This window comes from Pelmatolapia mariae, linkage group LG22, assembly GCF_036321145.2.
Source record: "Pelmatolapia mariae isolate MD_Pm_ZW linkage group LG22, Pm_UMD_F_2, whole genome shotgun sequence".
Taxonomy (NCBI): Eukaryota; Metazoa; Chordata; class Actinopteri; order Cichliformes; family Cichlidae; genus Pelmatolapia; species Pelmatolapia mariae.
Genome location: NC_086245.2, coordinates 17,123,036 through 17,142,102, shown reverse-complemented (window position 1 = coordinate 17,142,102; position 19,067 = coordinate 17,123,036). Strand labels below are relative to the sequence as shown.

The 19,067-nt window shown below is 44.0% G+C and overlaps 1 protein-coding gene across 2 annotated transcripts in view; it reads right to left on the bottom strand.

Annotated features, from left to right (window-relative positions):
* Nucleotides 1-14,273, bottom strand: part of jarid2b (jumonji and AT-rich interaction domain containing 2b) — a 107,811-nt gene extending 93,538 nt beyond the window's left edge. For both annotated transcript variants that reach the window (XM_065470823.1, XM_065470824.1), the window contains exon 1: nt 14,171-14,273. In XM_065470823.1, the coding sequence (XP_065326895.1) occupies nt 14,171-14,215 (45 nt within the window). In that variant the 5' untranslated portion in view covers nt 14,216-14,273. The remainder of the gene's footprint in view (nt 1-14,170) is intronic.
* Between the last annotated feature and the right edge of the window lie 4,794 nt (nt 14,274-19,067).

The following is a 19,067-nucleotide window of genomic DNA, read 5'->3' as shown; positions in this document are numbered from 1 at the left end:
AAAATTACCCCACAGCTGTGTGTATTTTTATTTAACGGCGTTGCGGTTATCCACGGTCATGGTTGATCTTCAGTTTGCCATAACACCTGCAGCTAAAACAGGTGAGTATGACAGAGGGATGAGAGGTGCTTCCCAGTCCCACAAAGGCCTCATCACACACCTCCAACCATCGCACACACACAAACCAAGACACGGGAATCCCACAGAGGGGGAAGCATGTGCCCATTGTTGGGAGGGGGACGGGGGTCTCACGAGCCCCCCCGCTCTTTGAGAAGTGACAATAGCTGCATTGAAAACACCTACCAGCCTGAGAGATACTAAAGGAGAGGGCGAAAGAACAGAAAAGGGGACAAAGAGAAAGCAGAAGAAAGGAGACTGCAGACTCCAAATGGATACGCATTCACCTCCTTGTCATGCAGAACATTCGTCCCATAAGGAAAGCAAAGTCTGGTGTCAGCCTAACTTTATTTTGTACTTTCTCATGAGAAGAGGCAAACAAAATAAGTGTTTCCAAAAAAAGGTGAACTACAGCAATTTAGAATCGGCAAGTCGTTCGATATGTCTGTTAACTTCTGATGGGTCAGGTTGGACCTGAATCACAATAAACTGCGTCTGTGAGTGACAGACGCCTTCGCAAATCAATCCATCTGACAAGTTATTCATACATCAACGCCTTCATTTATGGAAATCGCATGCAAGCTCGCTGTCAAAGCGGTGGACACGTCCGCGAGGGCCGGAGTTGTTCAATCCTCCAGACTCGCGGTCGTTTCGGGTTTTTAAACCACACTGTAGATGGATCGTTTATGCGAATTATTCCACTGTCGAGAGGAGAGGGACGATAACCTCTCGCTGTTTGAACCTCTTGCGATTTTGCAACCACAAGCGCAGCTAGGAACTCGGAGGGAGGCCTCACGTCAACAACTCGCTCCGCACTTGAAACAATAAATATCTAATCCCTGTCATGTTACAGGGCCCCCCTGTGCAGCTCTGGGCCCCATGAATCAATCAGGGTTTCCCCCTTTAGGTGCCCCCATCTGTGACACACACAAAAAGGGAGTATTCAGGGGGATTTGGTCTGCGCCGCAGATGCGATAATAACTCGAGTAACTAAATGAGTGATGTGTTTTAATTTAATAATTTGTATAGGAGGAGAGTGAGCAGGTAAGCTTAGTTTCTTGCTTTACAGAAGCGCTAAGGACACAGGAGTTTTCCCATGATGCCACACGGTATTTCAAAGGGGCTCTGCTATAAACTGTCATTCTGAGGGGGATCGATGGGTCTGACCTGGGTAAAAGGAAATCCTTGTAACAGCCTCAACTTTCGTGTGTTTTCCCGTAAAAATACAAACAATTTAGAGTTAAACTTAAAAAAAAAAAAAATTCCCAAGGTGTCATGTTTCACTACGCTAATTCAGCGCTACGAGACACCCAGCAAACGCTCCGGCTCCAACGCCACTGATCAGAACGAAGAGTACGTCATGTAAGCCGGAGTCGACACGGGAGATTAAAAATTCAATATAGGCCAAGTCACTCGATATCACAACCATCATATTTCAGCCGCACTAATCAAATTCACAGGCATGACCTCTGGGGTATATTAAATGTGTATATACAACATGTGTCATCTCTCAAATGTTTTGCAGGGGGAGATATCCATCTACTGCGGTAAATACAGTGCGAAGGAGAGCCAGCAGCAGTCACAGTAGCTACAACAAATTTGCTCCCCATAAAAATGAGCAGTGGATGGATTTCAGCGTGCAGCTTGCCAGAACCACGGGAGGGAGACTAAATGATTATGTTACAACAACACCGCTCCAGCTCTCAGAAAACAACAATCACGGTCTAGGTAGGATATTGCGGCGGAGTAAAAATTAAAGGGGAGTGGGAGCGAGGCAGACAGACGGGAGGGCGGGAGGGAGGGAGAGCGGGAGGCATGGTTTTAGGGAGATCATCAGGGGCTGTGAGCACGTTTTGGCTGTTCGTCTGTAATTGTGGTGCAGACTGAAGCCACGACAGCGCTTCATGCCCTCTCTTTTCAAGTTCGTTGAGGTATGGGGAGGAAAGAAAATCCTGTGTCCAAACAACTACGACAAACTCATCCTGTAAAGAGCCCGACATGTCAGTCAAACTCGAGTTGGGCCTTTCCACACACCAAAAAGTTCAAACCCCAAATGTCAACATTTCCTGTCATCATTCAGCACTCTTGCCCCATTTTAAGATTGGGGGGGGGGAAGGCTAATAAATACATTTAAAAAGAAAATCTGCGCAGATTAGCAGGGAGATAAGACTGCCAGCTGATCGTTAATGGAAGCCACCATAGCGCTTCTCTGAAGGTTAACAGGAAAAGCAGGGCCTAACCACCAACACAAATGCTCCTTCACACCAGTGTCACAGGTTCAAGCCTGCCGCCATAGTAAATGTAGATCTTCTGCTTTATCTACATTAAACTGAATTTTAAAAAAATTCTATATCCAACTATTTACTCATGCACGCTGCTGCACATCAAGCTCTGATCTGCAGGGCCCAGATTTCTCAAAAAGCACCTCCGAACAAGTGAAATGGGCTGGGCACATTAATCAGGGGCCACATCACGCTCCCATTTAAAGTTTGAAAAACGTTCAGACAGAAAGAAGATGGTCTTCAGCTAAATTAAACAATCTTTCAAGATACTTTTAGCCTTTAGGGAAAAACACACGCAAACTAACCTATCCTTACACAATCACAGGTTTAAAAAGGTCAGACTCTAGAGCCAGGCAGTGTTTTCACACAGAAAAGAGAAATCGCTTTGCCATAACTGATTATAATAAATAAATAAAATGAAGTAGGCCTTCAGAGTTTGGAGACAGGACAGCTGTGGGTCACAATGCACATCTCCTTAATTCCTAATGTGCATTTCCAAATCTATAACTTCCACAGGGAATAACATACAAAACACGTGACCGTTAAAGCACAAAAACAAAAGCGACATTGCCTTGAAACTTTTTACCAAAAAAATTCAACAATGTCAAAACTCAGAAGACAAAGATACCGACGGCTAAACTAATAGCTCTCACACTGAAAACAACAGCTCATTTACAACTCACCTACACCTCAAAGTGCGAAATCAAAGCCTATTTTCTTTGTATTCTGCGGTGTCCAACATCTTAAGCCCTTTTAAAGCCGCTGTGTGTGTGTGTGTGTCTGTGTTGTTGTTGCTGTTGTTGTATGACTGCAGATTACAGCGTAGCCAGAGAACGTTACGAAACAAAACCAGGGCTTAGGTGAGGGAGTCCCTCTGCTTTGGGACCTGCAGCGTAGGCTTCAGGAGTCTATTCCCTGCCACGATTACGAGTACAGGGGACAGGGGAAAAAAGAAAACAACAAGAGGCAATTAAGGAATGATTTTCAACTCAGTTTGGGACAAAACCCTTGCAACTCACCTCCCTCAAACGCACACACACACAGTCTTGCTCAACTAGCTACACTGTCGAACACAAAGGCAAATTCGGGGGCCTAAGGGGCCCAGAGAAAGGGATGTGGTAGCGAGGGGTGGGGAGGTGAGGGACATTGCAGTATAAATGCGAGAGGAGGTTAGAAAGATGTGTGTTAACGTGAAAGAACAGACGGCGTAGGGGACAAACCGCGTGGAGGGAGAAGGGGTTTCAGAAAGAGGTGAATAATGGCATTGGTACAATGGGAACGAAGAGCGAAGGTGATGCATGAGGGGCTATTAGATGGCGTCGGCTGAGCTAGCACCCTACAGGAGAGCGACGCGCTCACATGCTTACATCACACTCCATCTAGCAGTTGATCTCAAACTGCAGTCAGAATAGGAAGTGAAAAATTAATCTAAGGCTGAGCAGAGAGGAGGGAGCCATAAAGGTAAACCAGTAAAAAAAATTAAAAGAGAGACACTTATTATCGATGTTTTTGATATTTTGCTCTCCAACCAGCTGCTGGTTTGATCCTGAGTCACCCGGCAGGGTGGTACTCGTGTATAAATTAGATAACTGCGTTACTGGTTGCACTTGTCTGAGTCAGCCTTTCAAATAAATCCATCACTGAATCTCTCAGTATTTAAAAAAAGAAAAACCCAAACGGATCCAGATCAAGAGCTAGCTTCTCACGTACATTACATCTGTGCTGTAAAATCTGTTATCAGCGGTTGATCGCGCAGCGCATTGAACCTCAAAATGTAGATCACCATCAGACATGTCATCACTTGTGGGCGATGCTTAATGGTGCCGGTTGCATCTTTTTTCCTCGAAGATTTCCATTTTGTTTGTGAGTGAAATTTTCCAGCCTATACAATTATTATTAGATCATCTTAAAGAGAAAAGTCAACAATTTCTCTCTAACATACAGGCTCAAACTGTGGCTTTATAAATGGCATGAATGGGCTCCAATCAACCAAAACATCAAAAAAATAAAATAAATCAAAAATACAGGTTACAGGTGATCAAACTAATAGCAAACATGGGCTATCCACCTTAAATTTTTGCTGCAAGAAGCATTAACCTTAAATTTCACACACAACTCACAATATTATTTTTGGTGGCATACAGTTGGGTTTTGGTGCCCATGCATGAAATCTGACTCAACTTTGACACATAAAGACAGGAGTGACAGCTGCAAATTTAAATACAGCTACAACACTGCACACATACAAATCTCAAGAAGTGAGAAAAGCAAGAAAAAAAGAAGAAGAAGAAAGAAACCATCTCCTGGAAAATGAAACTATTCTGCAGAGAGTAGATCTACTCTATTGATTAACGGTGAAATTATGTAATAATGCAGCAGTTCTCCACCACTCGGGTCTCCAGACAGGAATTTTTTAAAGCAAACAAAATAACAATCGTCATATGTGACCGAGCGCTATGACTAACATGAAATTCCACTCTTGATTTCTGTGACTGAATGACAGGGTGTTTGCTCAAAGTGAAAGTGTCTGTCAATAATGGTTAAAGCAAAGAAAGGGCTTACGGTCAAGAAATAAGGCATTGTCAGAAATTGCGAAAGCCTAACCGTTTCTTATGACTATCGCAGCTTACGGAATATAATCATAAGATCTGTGTAATACAAGAAAAAGGATGACTAAATAACAGAACAGCGAAAAGTACATTTTCTATTCTAAAGAAAGAGTTGGTTACTGCTGTATTACTTTTTCTGTTTTCCTCCATAGTCTCACAATTTCATCTGCAGCAGAGTCTTTAGTCTCAATTTTAAAATTTCTATTTTTAAAAATATTCTACTGACTTGGGTTGAAACAAAAATTTAAAAAAAGTTTTCCCTTCACAACTACATGTTCTCAGTTTCACAAAAAATTGATTACTCATATCACTGCAAGACAAATCGAGTAACTTCCCCAGAATGCAGCCGCGATCCTGATGCTTTAACAACAACCTAAAGAGGAAAAAAAAAACAAGAAGTCGTTTGCTCAGAAATAGTGTCTGCATGTCACTTTCTATAAGCCGGGGGTGGGAGGTTCAAGTCCCCACCTTTCGTGCACGTAAAGCTACACATCACACGCATAGCCAAGGGGGAGGGGGGGGGGGGGGGGGGGTTAACCTCCTGCTCTTTGGCTTGTCATTAATGTTTATCCAGAATTTGTTTCTACATTACTCATTACAGTGTGTGAAAGTCGTTGTTCTGCATCTGTGACAATCTGGCTCGGTTACCTCATTTCCTTTCCACATCCTCAAACAATTACATCTTTTAAATAGACACACTCTCTCACACACACACACACACACACACACACACACAAAGAACAAACAGAGGTTTACATCAGCAAAGAGCTTCAGTCTGAATGAGCAGGCCTTGCCTTTAACCAAGATCACCATGGATATTCTACTTGAAATGGTGCCTAATTTGATTATTTCTATCCTCCTGGATTTCTTCTCTCTGACGATCACAGGTTGCACATTCCAGAGCTCCCCCCCCCCCCACCCCACCCCCCCGAACACACACACACACACACACACACACACACACTTCTCTCCCTCCCTCCCCCGGGCCTTGTAACGTTTGATCCGGGGCCAGGGGGAGGCCGGCCAGACATTCAGCCCAGAGTCTGGCGCCCTCTCCTCAGTGTACCATGCACTATAGCTCCCTGCTGCGCGGCCTGGAGGAAATCATGCAGCCACGAGAATTGTAAAAGCCCTCATCTATTGAGCAGAGGTTAAAACAGGGGGAACAATGCCTTTGACTCACATTCTGCTTCCCTCTGTGGAAAGCCTTAAAAAGCACCTTGGAGAAAAGAAAAAAAAAAAAATCAATGGGCAAAAGAAAGGAAAGAAAAGTCGATATTCCTTCACCAACTTATCCATTCATACCCTTCTTAAACATGTTTTCCATTTATGGGAATAGAAAAAAAAAAGATTCATGTGACTATTTAATAAAAAAAAAAAAATGTGAAAGATTTACCAACTGTGGCATCACAACCCCTGGAGACTCGGAGTACATGCCCTCATGCGTGTATGTTTGAGCGCTGCGTTTGTGTCGGGCTGGGCGCTCACACAGATGTGTCGTATCAAACTGTAAGAAGACTGCGAAGTTTGCTTTGGCAGTGCAAACCAAAACAAAGCAGATGGAGGAATGCAAGATGTAAGAGGAAGAGCTCCGAAACTACGAACAACCTAAACGTGTCGCTGAGCAGTCTGGCCTTTCTAACAAATTATTCTCATATGCAAAACACACACACACACACACACACACAGTGCAACATTAAAACTGACTGTCAAGACAAGGAAACAGATTCCAACAATGCACGGGCTCCTCCTCTGCAATTTCACAGCTAGGCGTGGAGGGAAAAAAAAAAAAAAAAAAAAGGGTCCCCTTCCTTATTCTCCTTCTCCTCGGTATCTTAACAGAAAGCTCCCCGATGCCTCTCTACCTCCAGAGCTGTGCTGAGTAATCGAGCAAATGAGCTGAGAGGGAGGAGGGTGAGAGATCGAAGTGGAACAGATTCAAAAATTCCACTCTGTATTCCATTAAAAGACATGATGGGAGCTGGGAGCGGGGATAATGTGATGTTTTTTTGTAAGAGAATGTGGGTGCAGGAAGGACACACTGAGGAAGAATGAGCATTTCACCTGCAAATCAAGTTTATCCTGCCGCTACCCTCCTCATCCATCCTCATCCCTCCTGTTCTCGCACATCCGCGCTGACAAGGGAACCGGCACATCCGACAACTCAGCAGCAGGAGCCACAACACGGACCCCTCCCCTCCCCAAAGACCGCGTTTCAGCACGGAAACACGTTCGGCTCCAGTCCTCTACATACTGTTTGAACTGTTGCAAGCAGAGGGCCAGATGCAGTTAACACCTCTTCTGTGAGCAGGCATTTTGCTCTAAGATTTAGACTCGCTGTTCTGTCTCTACATATTCCCCTCACACCCCAGTAAACCCCCGTTAAAAAAAAACAAAACAAAAAAAACAAAATTCTGCAAGAGCTTAAAAATAGAGATTAAGCAGCAACACTGGCCACCCAGCCACTCTGCTCCAATGGCTCATTACTCCACATGACTAGGAGGGGAGGAATCTGCCATCCTGAATTAAGGCCTCCCCCTCATGAGAGGCCAAATGCTTGGTTATTTAAAAAAAATAAATGGGTTATATTTGAGTGCTCTTTAACTGAGGGAAGGTCACCAACTCATGCACGTTTGAGAGCTACAAATGGCTACAGTGGGGAAAAAAGGAATAAATGTAACTTATAAAAAAAATTAAATTAAAAAAAAAAAAAAACCCACTGGAGTGAGGGGGGAAAAAAAAGATTTAATGAGAGAGCAATGTGTAAGCCAAGTGAGCGCCGTGCCAAAGAGGGGTCTGAATAGAGTGACCAGTGGCTTGTTAGCAGAAAGAGACAAGCTGCTCTATCTATCATAAAAGAGTGATTCATAGATTACTGTGCTTAGTAGAAAGCTTGCGAGACTGTAAACGCATAACAAGAACAGCTATGAATGTACGCTTCATGGTAAGCGTGAACAGGATTCCCGGAGCGGTATCTGATGACACTGTGCAACCAGCTATCTTTACGGAAAACACGATACGTCTGCATTCAAAAAGGAAGCTCAGGGATTTCCTCATCTGAACCGGCTCGGCTGACATATTTCGTGAAGTTGTGCGTGCGGCTGCGCGGATGACGAGAGAAACGGTGATATTCCAGGCAGAAAGCTAAGGGGAGGAACGGAGGATCGATAGTGACTGAGCCTCTGCTCTTGTTGCTTCATCCTCCCCCGAGGCTTAATTCACTGGATGTTTAAAAGGCGACGGGAGTCACAATAAGGGATCAGATGGGATTGACCACGGGATGAAAATGTGAGGAGTGTTTATTAAACTGATGCGGTCGAGATGAAAAGCGGGGAGAAGGTGAGCGCAGATCGGTCAAGAGGCGCGCACGATGGTCATTAAAAGCTAATGCCGGTGCGAGCGACAGCAGCTCGGTGATTCCAGAGAGCATAAATTAAAAAGGCTGCACTGGAAACAAAAGCAACCGTACGTAATGTGAAAAGAAGGCACCTGACAGAGCTCGGAGGATGATATCGTGACTGATAATAATTTACATCCTACTGTGGATGAATGTCCTTCGCTGGCCTTCTTATGGCCAAGGCCAAACCAAAGACAAAGCTAAAGTGTTGATTCAGCTTCACGGGGATCCTGAACGGATAAGCTGTGGCAAACAAACACACACACACACACACACACACACACACACACACACACACAGCCACTCAGGGGCTGACCAGCTGTCTCACACTCCCCTCCCCAAAATCTCCATCCAAACCTAGAGGGGCAGAAGGAAATAAATCACTCAAATGAAGATGCGCACAGAGGGAACGCAAGTGGTGTACGTCACACACACACACACACCTCTCTATCTGTATGGGCTCTCCACTACTGCAGTGTATCTTCAACTACTGGACTGTTTCCTCCTAAAAGACACACCTACGCAGGCTTAAGCGCACTACTCCTGACCAAAATACACACACACCCACATAAGTATAACAAAGAGCGTCACACCCAGTTTTATTTCACTGCTCTTGCAAATAGCTCGAGCCGCTGATACCCATGAAACGCGTCAAGAGGTTGGTTTTAAAACCAGTTTATCTCACCTACTGACTGCAGGTGTACACCTAAAGACCTTTGCCTGTGCGTGTCTGTGAGTGCGTGCATCAGTGCCAGCAAAGAGCCGGAGATTGTGCTCGGTGCCAACAGCTGATAAGAGAAAAGGTCGTGTTGCATAACAGGAGTTTGTGCTTTGCGCGGCTGTGACATAATGGAGTAGGAAAGGGATGCAGGGAGGAAGAGGAGTGCAATGGGTACGAAGGGGTTTATGTTAGAGGAAGTAGCCGAGCTGCCGCGGATTTGGGCCGCTGAACACCTTTCGCCGGTCCAAATTGAAGCCGGGAACTCGCAGAACGCTTGTGATGATGCTGTAAACTCTCCACTGGCAAAGCAGACTTTATTTAAGCATAAAAGCCACACTGTCTTCTCATTTAAAGTGCAAACCTAATAAATACGTACATTTAAAAAAAGATTTTTTTAAAAAGGGAACGAAGAAGATTGGATTAAAATGAGGCTGGGCTAGCCAACTTCACTCCCAGAGATCTTTCTGGCAGCGCTCGTCAAGTTAGCAGGCCCTGTGAGAGGAAGGATGAGGCCAAAGGGATGTGAGGCTGGGCCTGCAGCGTGGGAAGGCTTCTTCTTCTCTTCTGCTTCAACACACAACTGTTCGGATGGGGACACATTAACTAACGCCTGGTGATGTTCACATACCTGCCAACTTCAGCTCTTGATACATATGGCTGTGTTTTGTATGTTTTTTTTATTTTTTAGGCTTTGATTTCTCTGCGCAGCGCAAGCAGCACACAAAAATCACTATTTTGTTTCCTTCATTTTGCACTGTGTGCAAACTGCCGGTAATCTCCATGAGGACTTTTATATTTTGCTGGCAGTTACTTTTATGCCATGCTGTTACAACCTGGCAATGCAATAAAAGCAGGCCCAGATTTTATTTTGCCCCCCTATCGGTGAATGTAAAAACAAAACAATACAATAAAGGAGAGTAATGATAGTTTCAGATTAAAAGAAACCCCCTCCATTGCTTTTCATTCGATCCCGCCCCTGGAAAAAAACCCAAAATGCTGCCATTTCAATTCTCACCTTACCTCCCCCCATCCTCACGTTCGTGGAAAAACAGCTAAAATATATGGGAAGCACCTTCACAGAAGCGGTTGCGTGGAACGCAACTGTAGTAAACAGTAAAATAAACAGGCAGTAAAATGTCGCTCTTGCCACGGTACACTTTGCTTTTGCCCCCGTAGTCATAGTGACAGAGGGGTTGGAAAGTGAACCCTGCCATGTTGCACACGTGAGGAGAAGAGAGCTCATGAAAGGAGAATTTGCATTGAAACATAAGGTTAAATGAACCGCACTGAGGCTCAGGCACGGTGAAAAAACAACCCTGTGACCCTCTCTTCATGGTCCTACATGAGGCCCACATTTCATTTGGACAGCTCAAGAACGAGAGAGAGAGAGCAAGAGAGCGAGGCCGAAAGACTGGGGGGGGGGGGGGGGGGGGATAAAGAGAGGAAGGAGGAGGGAGAGTCTGTGCCTTTGCACTCCCCCATTCTTGCCCCTGCTCTCTATTTTTGTTTCCTCTTTTTGTGCGTGCTCGACGCACACACTCACAGTGCAATGGATTTTCAACTTGGCCCTCATCAGTTGTGCGCCTGATGAAACAAACACTGACAGCCTCTTTACATTTGTAAAGGCCCCTGCAGCAGCTGTGCTTGTCCCACACACACACACACACACACACACACACACACACTTTGAATCACAGGCCTAGCCCCTGCTGGGGCCTACAGGAAGAGCAGACTCTGCACAAAATGGCCTGACTGCACTGAGCAGCTACTCTCGCTTACAACACTCACACACACACCAACACAGTGTGTCATGTTTCGTTAGACAGGACAAGTCTGCCACACATTAGTGATACCTCAGCCATTACACAGCGCTGACCCCTGGCTCAAGAAGACGCCAACAAATAAGAAAATAAACCTACAAAAATAGATTTTTCTTCACTGACATGCAAGCAGGAGAGAGGTGAGCCTGTCCTCTGGATTTGTTCTCTCAACACTGGCATTCGCAATCCCTGTGGGAAATGATGATCGCCCTGCATTGTTTTGTTTTGCTTTTTGTTTCCAAAAGAACTTGCTCACTTCACTATTTTGAAATTGTTTGCGACCGTTGAATTTTCAGTGTCATTCGCAGATAGCGGGCATTCATCGGGTGCAGAAGGCAAGGATGGCAACCCGCGCTCATGTTTCAGGGGGAAATGGTTAAGCCAAGCATGTATAATTGTCTTACGCTAATTACCGGGGGAGGGGTGGATCACTAAGGGGCCAAGAGTCCTGTCTCAAAGCGTGGGGGGGGGGGGGCTTGAGGATCTGGACTCCTCCAGGTTTTTGTAAATGCGTTTGGGAGCCTAGTTTGGTTCGGGCCAAACATTATGCATTGACTGCAGCTGCAGAAAACACATGACAGATGTGAGACACATGCACACAAAAACACACATAGCAATGGGACACGCATCCTGCAGTCAAGCAGCCCCCTTCCCAAAGTCCAGATGCTTTGTCACCAGAGCTAATAATATAACGAGTTATTAAAAGGCTAAATTTATTTAAAAAAAAAAAAAACCCTTCCAGTTTTAGAAAGCCTGAAACTGGCTGGCCACAATGCAATGCCTCAACTTTAGACGGGGACTTTTATATCAGTTAGTCATAATTTCTACGGCACATCCTGTTTCCTCAGTTCAGGGAGAAGCTTACACATAAGCGGATCCGATCAAAAACGTGTCATCTTTGCAACACTCATCCCACTATTACAGCACACACGTGCACACACACAAACACACACACACAGCAGAATTTATGGTCAGTTAACATCAATGTAACTGAAACTACACGGTCACGCTCAGAGGAAGATGGTGTCAGAAAGATCACCATCGTGGCTGAACATAATTTATATAATAATAATAATATTTTCACCATGGGGACAAAGAGCACTTTATTTCTGTAATATTCACGTAGTAGCGAAGTTACAAAAAAAAAAAGCCTGAGCTGCAATGAATAACCGGCACTTATTGAGTCTTTGCTAAAGATGACTCTCCTTTATGTTGCTTTCCAGCAATGTTGATGCCATTACATTTCAGGACACTGCCTTCCTGTGTTGGAAAGCAACAATAATTTATCAATGATGGGTCAGTGATGTAATGCCCTACTTTTCAACACTTATTGATAGGACACAAGGGGATACCCTCAAAAAAAAATAAACAAAAAAACAAAACAAAGTGTCTTTAATAATTCTCTGCACTTGTTGCGGGGCAAACAAAAAGCTCACGAGCAACTGCACGGACGCAAACCCCCCGATTGTTCACACAGACCTGTTGCTCGGTTTGGCCCTTTGCAACACTTTTTGAGACGATGATTTTGAATGCACCCTGCTCCAAAAATAAATAAATAAAAATAAATTATAGAAGAAGTGCACACTTTTATAGGTGCAGTCCACATGGCGTTTAAGTGAGGATGGGTTTTGGAGGGAGGGGGTGTGTTTAGCTCTGCTGACTTCAGTCAGTCGAGCATTAGCGCACGTGAGATGCCTCGTGCCTCGTGCAAATAAAGGCAACAATGTGTCCGGTGGGCTCACAGCAACAATCTATACATCAAAGAAGTGCAAAAAGATAAAGTATATGGGGGGGCAGACAACAAAAATAATTTTAAAAAAATAAATAAACGATGGTGGCTAAAGTACAAGCACACTGCGAGATTAAAAGTCTTTGTTTAGGTCACGCAGATGGACCGCTATAGCGAGACTGTAATTAAAGCCAGGGCCGAGCTGGACTAGCTCCTGGTTTCACAGCCCCTTCCTCCTCTACAAAATTCACCAGTGTTACTTGCAGGGACACTGAGAGAGAGAGAGAGGGAGAAAATGGTCGCTTCATACATGAACCTCTGCAATGCGACTGAACACAGTCTCTTTAAAAAGATGGAACCGCTTACAAACACTTGTCTCAAACATGTCCACCAAGTAGTGCCGCGTTAAACCGAATTAAGCAGCCGAGGAGGACCTAAAGGCTAGTTAGCTATGCCCCCCCCAAACACCTCCCGTAGTATAGCAAAGGAGAGAGAGAAAAATGGAGTTATCCCCTCAGCGAGCTGCTGCAATATCTGCTCCTTCGCAGAGGTCACACGAAGACCTGCCAAAATCGCCGACACCGGCACTGGACTTGACGTGTACGCCGGCGGTAAAAGCCGAGGGCAGGCGTGTAGCAAACAAACAAACCCAGGAGTGTGCCCGCAGCGTTTCGAGAGGTGGAAATTGAATGAAAATGCCTAATCGCATGACCCCCTTTTTCCTGCTGCACGGAGAAAATTAAAGAGCCACAACAGTCCGCGAAACATGTCGGTTTGTCAGCCCCACACCAAAAACACACACACACATATATATAGATATATATACACCCTGCGCCAGGACGTGAACACTTAGCCACACATAGGCTCGAGCATGAGCACGGGTTATAGTAAGCTATATATTCCGAAATGCTCAGCATGGGACGAAATGAAGTCGCAATAGCCGAGCCATGGCCGACAAGCTCGTCTTCACGACTCTGAGTAGCAAGAAACGGCTAGCGAACAAAAGCGTATTCTGGGAAACTGTTTGCCAAGTCTTTTAATTTAAAACCTTTTAGGGGCCTTGCAGCACAGCCGAAGCATGCTATGTACAAAATCACGGGTTTAAACCGGTCAAAATAAGCGAAGCAATCCCCCTTCACTGCTACAACCACCACCAGCACCACTAAAGCACCCGATGTTCAAATAGCCTAAAACATGGTCGGTGTCGAAGAAACGCTGCAGCAGACGTTGAATAAACATTGCTGTCTCTTTAAATTAAAAAAAGGAAAGAAGAAGACATGTTATTGTTAACACGTCGAGGCAACTTAAAGGCGTTACATTTTGGAGGATATTTGACCCAAATGGAGCCCAGGCTGCATGATGGTAACCTTCACCAGCCCGTGATGGAAAGTTTATGCGTTTTCATCGAGGCGAGCAAAGGCAAACTTGAATAGAGCCGATATCGGTGAGCATTTCAGGCAATAATAATAATAAAAAAATACACGCGTTCACTTACATATTTCTTTTGGATGATATTCCTCTTAGGTCGTTCCTTGCTCATTATGCAATCCCCCAAAAATGTTTGGCTATAGAGAGAATGGCCACATGAATTTCTTTCTTTGACTATCGCCTCTCCCGGAGCTCCACCAAAGGACGATTTAAATCCCCGGCTCTGTAAGGAAAAGCTTGCTGGCTTTGCAGAATCCTCCTTCGGTGTTTCCCCGTTTGAAGAATTCGGATTAAATCCCCCGGAAATATATATATCTATATATACAGATGTATATATATAAATATATATATTCAAGAGTCGACGACGAACAGAGACGGACTGAAGCCAAACTCACTTGGGGATAACATAGTCAAAACAAATGCACAACAATAAGTTCCATTCGCTCCGACAGCTCGGCTTCTCGTCTCTGCGCACTCGCTCCCGGCTCCTTTCAAATGCATGAATGTAGCTGTGGTGATGTCAGAAAAGTTACATCTTGTTTGAGGCGACGAGACATCGAGAAATAAATAAAATTACAAAATAAAACGTTAGGTGTCACGTCGCTTTCCTTTTTTTTTCCTTTCTTTTGGAGGGGGGCTGGAGCCTGAGGTCGTCGACAGATCCAGCGGCACTGCTGTGCTTACCGAGAGCAGCTCCTTTCTTCCACTGCCTCCGCCTCCTCGCACAACACCGCCACCATCAGCGGCAACTTTAAAAAATTCTCGAGAGACAACCCCGAGCACGTAGCCCTGCTAGATAAGCCTATACCGTGTTCTTTTACGGATTTATGGTGTGTTTGTGGTAATCGTAACAAGCATTTTTTTCCCCTAGTAATCCTGCACTACATGGCGCGTTTAAAGTCCTATGCAGCAATAGCTGAAGGCTTGCTGAGGCCATTTCGAGGAAACACCAGTGATCACAATAAAGTTTATCTTCTTCTTCTTTTTTAAAAATTTACTCTTGTGTCTTGGTTTTGATGTTAAGACAGTTAGTTTTATGCTGCAGTTTTAATGGGATTTAACATTTTCACTAAGAAGTTGTTAGGGGACAAAAAGAAAAAGTGAGGGTTCCCTAATGCGAATTTGAATGCGAATGACTGCCCCCCTCCACTCCCACACCACAACCACACAACCTCAGAGCACGTGGTTAAACATTAAAGCTCGACCTGAATGGTGGGAGATGCTATACTTTTAGGAACTTTTCAACTGAGAAAACCTTATTGTTATAGAGAAGAGAGTTTCACGCCCAGTGTGATGATGTCACTGGTGCAGTTCCACAGAGCGAGTTTGCAGACCAGCAAGAATAAAAGCATGATGTGATCTGAATGCATTAAGCAGCTTCATATTTTTAAAACTACATATACACATGCATGCATGTGTATATATGCTCAGATATGCTTTCTTGGATTTTTTTTAAGCACTGTGTAGTGACTGTTAGCTGACTGGATGTCCTCATCCCCCTCAGTATCAGTGGGCTTGCTGTGTTATTACTCTAATGTACTGAGTGGGATGGTTGCTCCGTTTGAACCACAGAGGTAGAGGTAGTTAAAAGTAGTGTGTGTGTGTGTGTGGAGGGGGAGGGGATATTAAGATGAATATGCAGCTTTGTCTCCATGGTATACCCGAAGAGAACTCTAACTGTATAACGATGCTGCTTTTTTAAACTAGTTGTTACTGAGCAGTGCTGGTTCACTAAAAAGTGTGTTTAGACCACCAGAATGGAAGAAATATTTCCACTACAGTTTTTTATTTTCTCCAAGAGATTCACTTTTTGATAAACGTATTTTAGTGCATTGTCCATGAAGCTTATTGATAGATGGCCTTGAAATTTGCTACAGAGCTTCACCGGGTCTGGAGGATGAATCCTTCAGACTTTTGTAATCCCTTTTTGCCTTTTTATATAACCAGCAGATGAACATTTTCTCTGAAATATGTCAACATATAAACAATGAGCTGGCGGTATTTCAAAGTGCACATAGGGGTGATCTGCTTAAGAAATACTGGGTGGATTACAATCAGATTTGCTACATATATTCATTTCTCTCTGTGGAAGAACTGCAATAAATTTGTTTTTACCCAAGCAGCAACCTTGGGTAAAAACTACAAAAAAGCTGGTCCCCATAAACAACCATGCTAAATTGGTCAGTTTTAAAGCAGAAAAAACATAGTTACAGCCTGGCACAAAGAAAATGTTGCATTTTCTAAAAAAAAAAAATGTTAAAGTTAAGAGCAATTTATCAGCTGGATGCTGATAGATTCTCACTGGCCACTTCATTAGGTACACTTTGCTAGTACAGTGGTGGAGCCCCTTTTACCTTCAGAAGTACCTTAACTCTTCGTGCCACAGATTCAGTAAGGTGCTGGAAACATTCCTCTGAGATTTTGGTCCATAGTGAGATGAGAGTATCACACAGTTGCTGCAGGTTTGTCAGCTGCATATCCATGATGGGAATCTCCCATTTCACAACATTCCAAAGATACTCCATTGGACTGCGATAAGGGGACTGTGGCAGCCAATTGAGTACAGCGAATCATTGTCCTGTTCAAGAAACCTGTTTGAAATCATTTAAGTTTTGTCTCATAATGCGGTAACCTGCTGGTAGCAGCCAACTGAAGATGGGTACACTGTGGTCATAAAGGGATGGACATCATCAGTGGTTTTAAATGATACTCAGTTGGTGCTAAGTAGTCTCCATTATACCATCATTACACCACCACTAACAAAATCCCGAAACACTGATATGAGGCGGTGGATCCATGCTTTCATGTTGTATACAGCATTCTTGACCCTACCATCCAAATGTTGCAGCAGAAATCGAGACTCATGAGATCAGGCTATGTTTTTCCAGTCTTCCCTTGTCCAGTTTTCGTTGCCCTGTGTGAATTTTCGCCTCAGTTTCCTATTCTTAGCTCAGAGGAGTGGCACCCACTGTGGTCTTTTGCTGCTGTACTCCGTCTGCTTCAAGATTCGGCATGTTGTGCATTCAGAAATGTTTTTCTGCATACCTTGGTTGTAAGGAATGGTTATTTGAGTTACTTTTGCCATCCTGGATATTTTCTCTTCTTGGGACCATTCTCTGTAAACCCTAGAGATTGTTGCATGGGAAAATCCGAGCAGATCAGCATTTTCTGAATTAGTCAGACCATCCCATCTGGCTTCAACAGCTATGCCACGCTCAAAATCACTTAAATCAACAAGTCATGTTGACCATGTCTACATGCTCAGATGCACTGAGTTGCTGCCATGTGATTGCCTCATTAGATATTTGCATTAACAAGCACTTGTTAATGAAGTGGCTGGTGAGTCTATGCACGCCGTGCTTGTATGTTTTACCGATCCATTTTACGGATCCAGGTTTGTTGCAAGTTAGCAACCATGCAATAACACTTCTGATCCAAATATGGTAACTTCTGGCTTCAGAGAACCATATGGCAACAGCTACACCACTGAAGCTTCAAAATGAGGTATGGCAAAGTCCCAGTGGCTATGTCCATCTTTTATATACAGTCTTTAGTGTTTCCCATAAGCCACTGCTGCAGCTTGAGTAACAAGTTGGCACTGACTCAAAGTACTATTGAGTCTGATTCTCTAACTGAGCTACTAGTATGGGAGTCACCTTTACCACTTGTGAAAGTTACAGTTGGTGATATCTATCTTATTTGCCTGCACCCAAATTACGTATTAGGACATATCTGCGTGGGCTCTCTGGCACAAGTCAGATAGTAAACTGGGTGGGGTTTGAACATGCAGGCAAATGTCAGCAGAAAGTGTTGCTTTAGTTAAACCTAGCAATTAACCTCATAGTTCAGCATTATCAAAGCAGACAGTGACTGCACATGCAAGTTAATGTATTGAGATGTGAGCCCTTTCATCTGCGGGTGATTATTTATTAGTCTTTGAATGCCTGTTCTCCTCAAGCACGCCTCCAGAATTAGACCCAGGTCCATCCCAGTACACATACTGCATGCGTTACTGGGTTTGGTTGGTTAGATATACAACAACTCAAAGAGTTAACAGTGGCGCACACATTTAGACTTACATTCACAACTACAGGCACGTTTTTACTTTCCAACTCTTTGCACTGGTGTTTGCACTGTGGGAGGCAAAGTAACGTACGCGTACAAGTAAGAAATCCAAAAAAAAGATTCAGCATGTCCCCAAATCACATAAAAGCTGGAGTATAAACAATCACCAGCATCCATATGATCATGGTGATTTCATTATCATTCATGTAATGGGGAGGAGCTATTGATTCCTGTCCTCTGTTTGATGTAGTTTCAGCGTAACGCACCAAATGATCAAAGCGCCGAACTTACCCTCAAATGCACGAACAAAGACGCCAAATCAATAGTCCACAGATCAATAATTCTAAGCATGGTTTGTAGATGACATGATATTTATGTATTCCCCCCACCTTTCAGTCTCGACCCCTATTCCAGTTCTGCTGTTAGGAATATGTGGATAGAAGGGATAATAGTAGCTGCTGATCATGTGTACTTTTATTTTATATGCGTTTAAAAAAAATCAAATCACTTTTTGCCTAATCAATCATGTCTACAGCTTCATGGACATGAATGCTATTTTGAGACAAGACTATGTAAGCTGACTTTAGCCCCCTCCGTCACCTGCACTCTCCGGAGGGGGGGTTATCGGGGTCTTCTGCCCTGCTGGTGCTGACATTTAGGCCCACATGAATCAATAAGACAAGCTGAGGAAGGATGCCTGAATTTCGCAGCGGTCGACCTCACAGTTCACATTTAGCCCACGGGCAGAAGGGTTGCAGGCTCTTCTCTAGACATTTTTAGCCTGATTTTTTTTTTCCCCTATGTGCAGACCTGTAATATGCGGTTTTCAAATCTTCTTGATTGAACAATATTTCAAATGTATATATTTATATATCAAAGCTGGAAAGCTGGGTAAAATG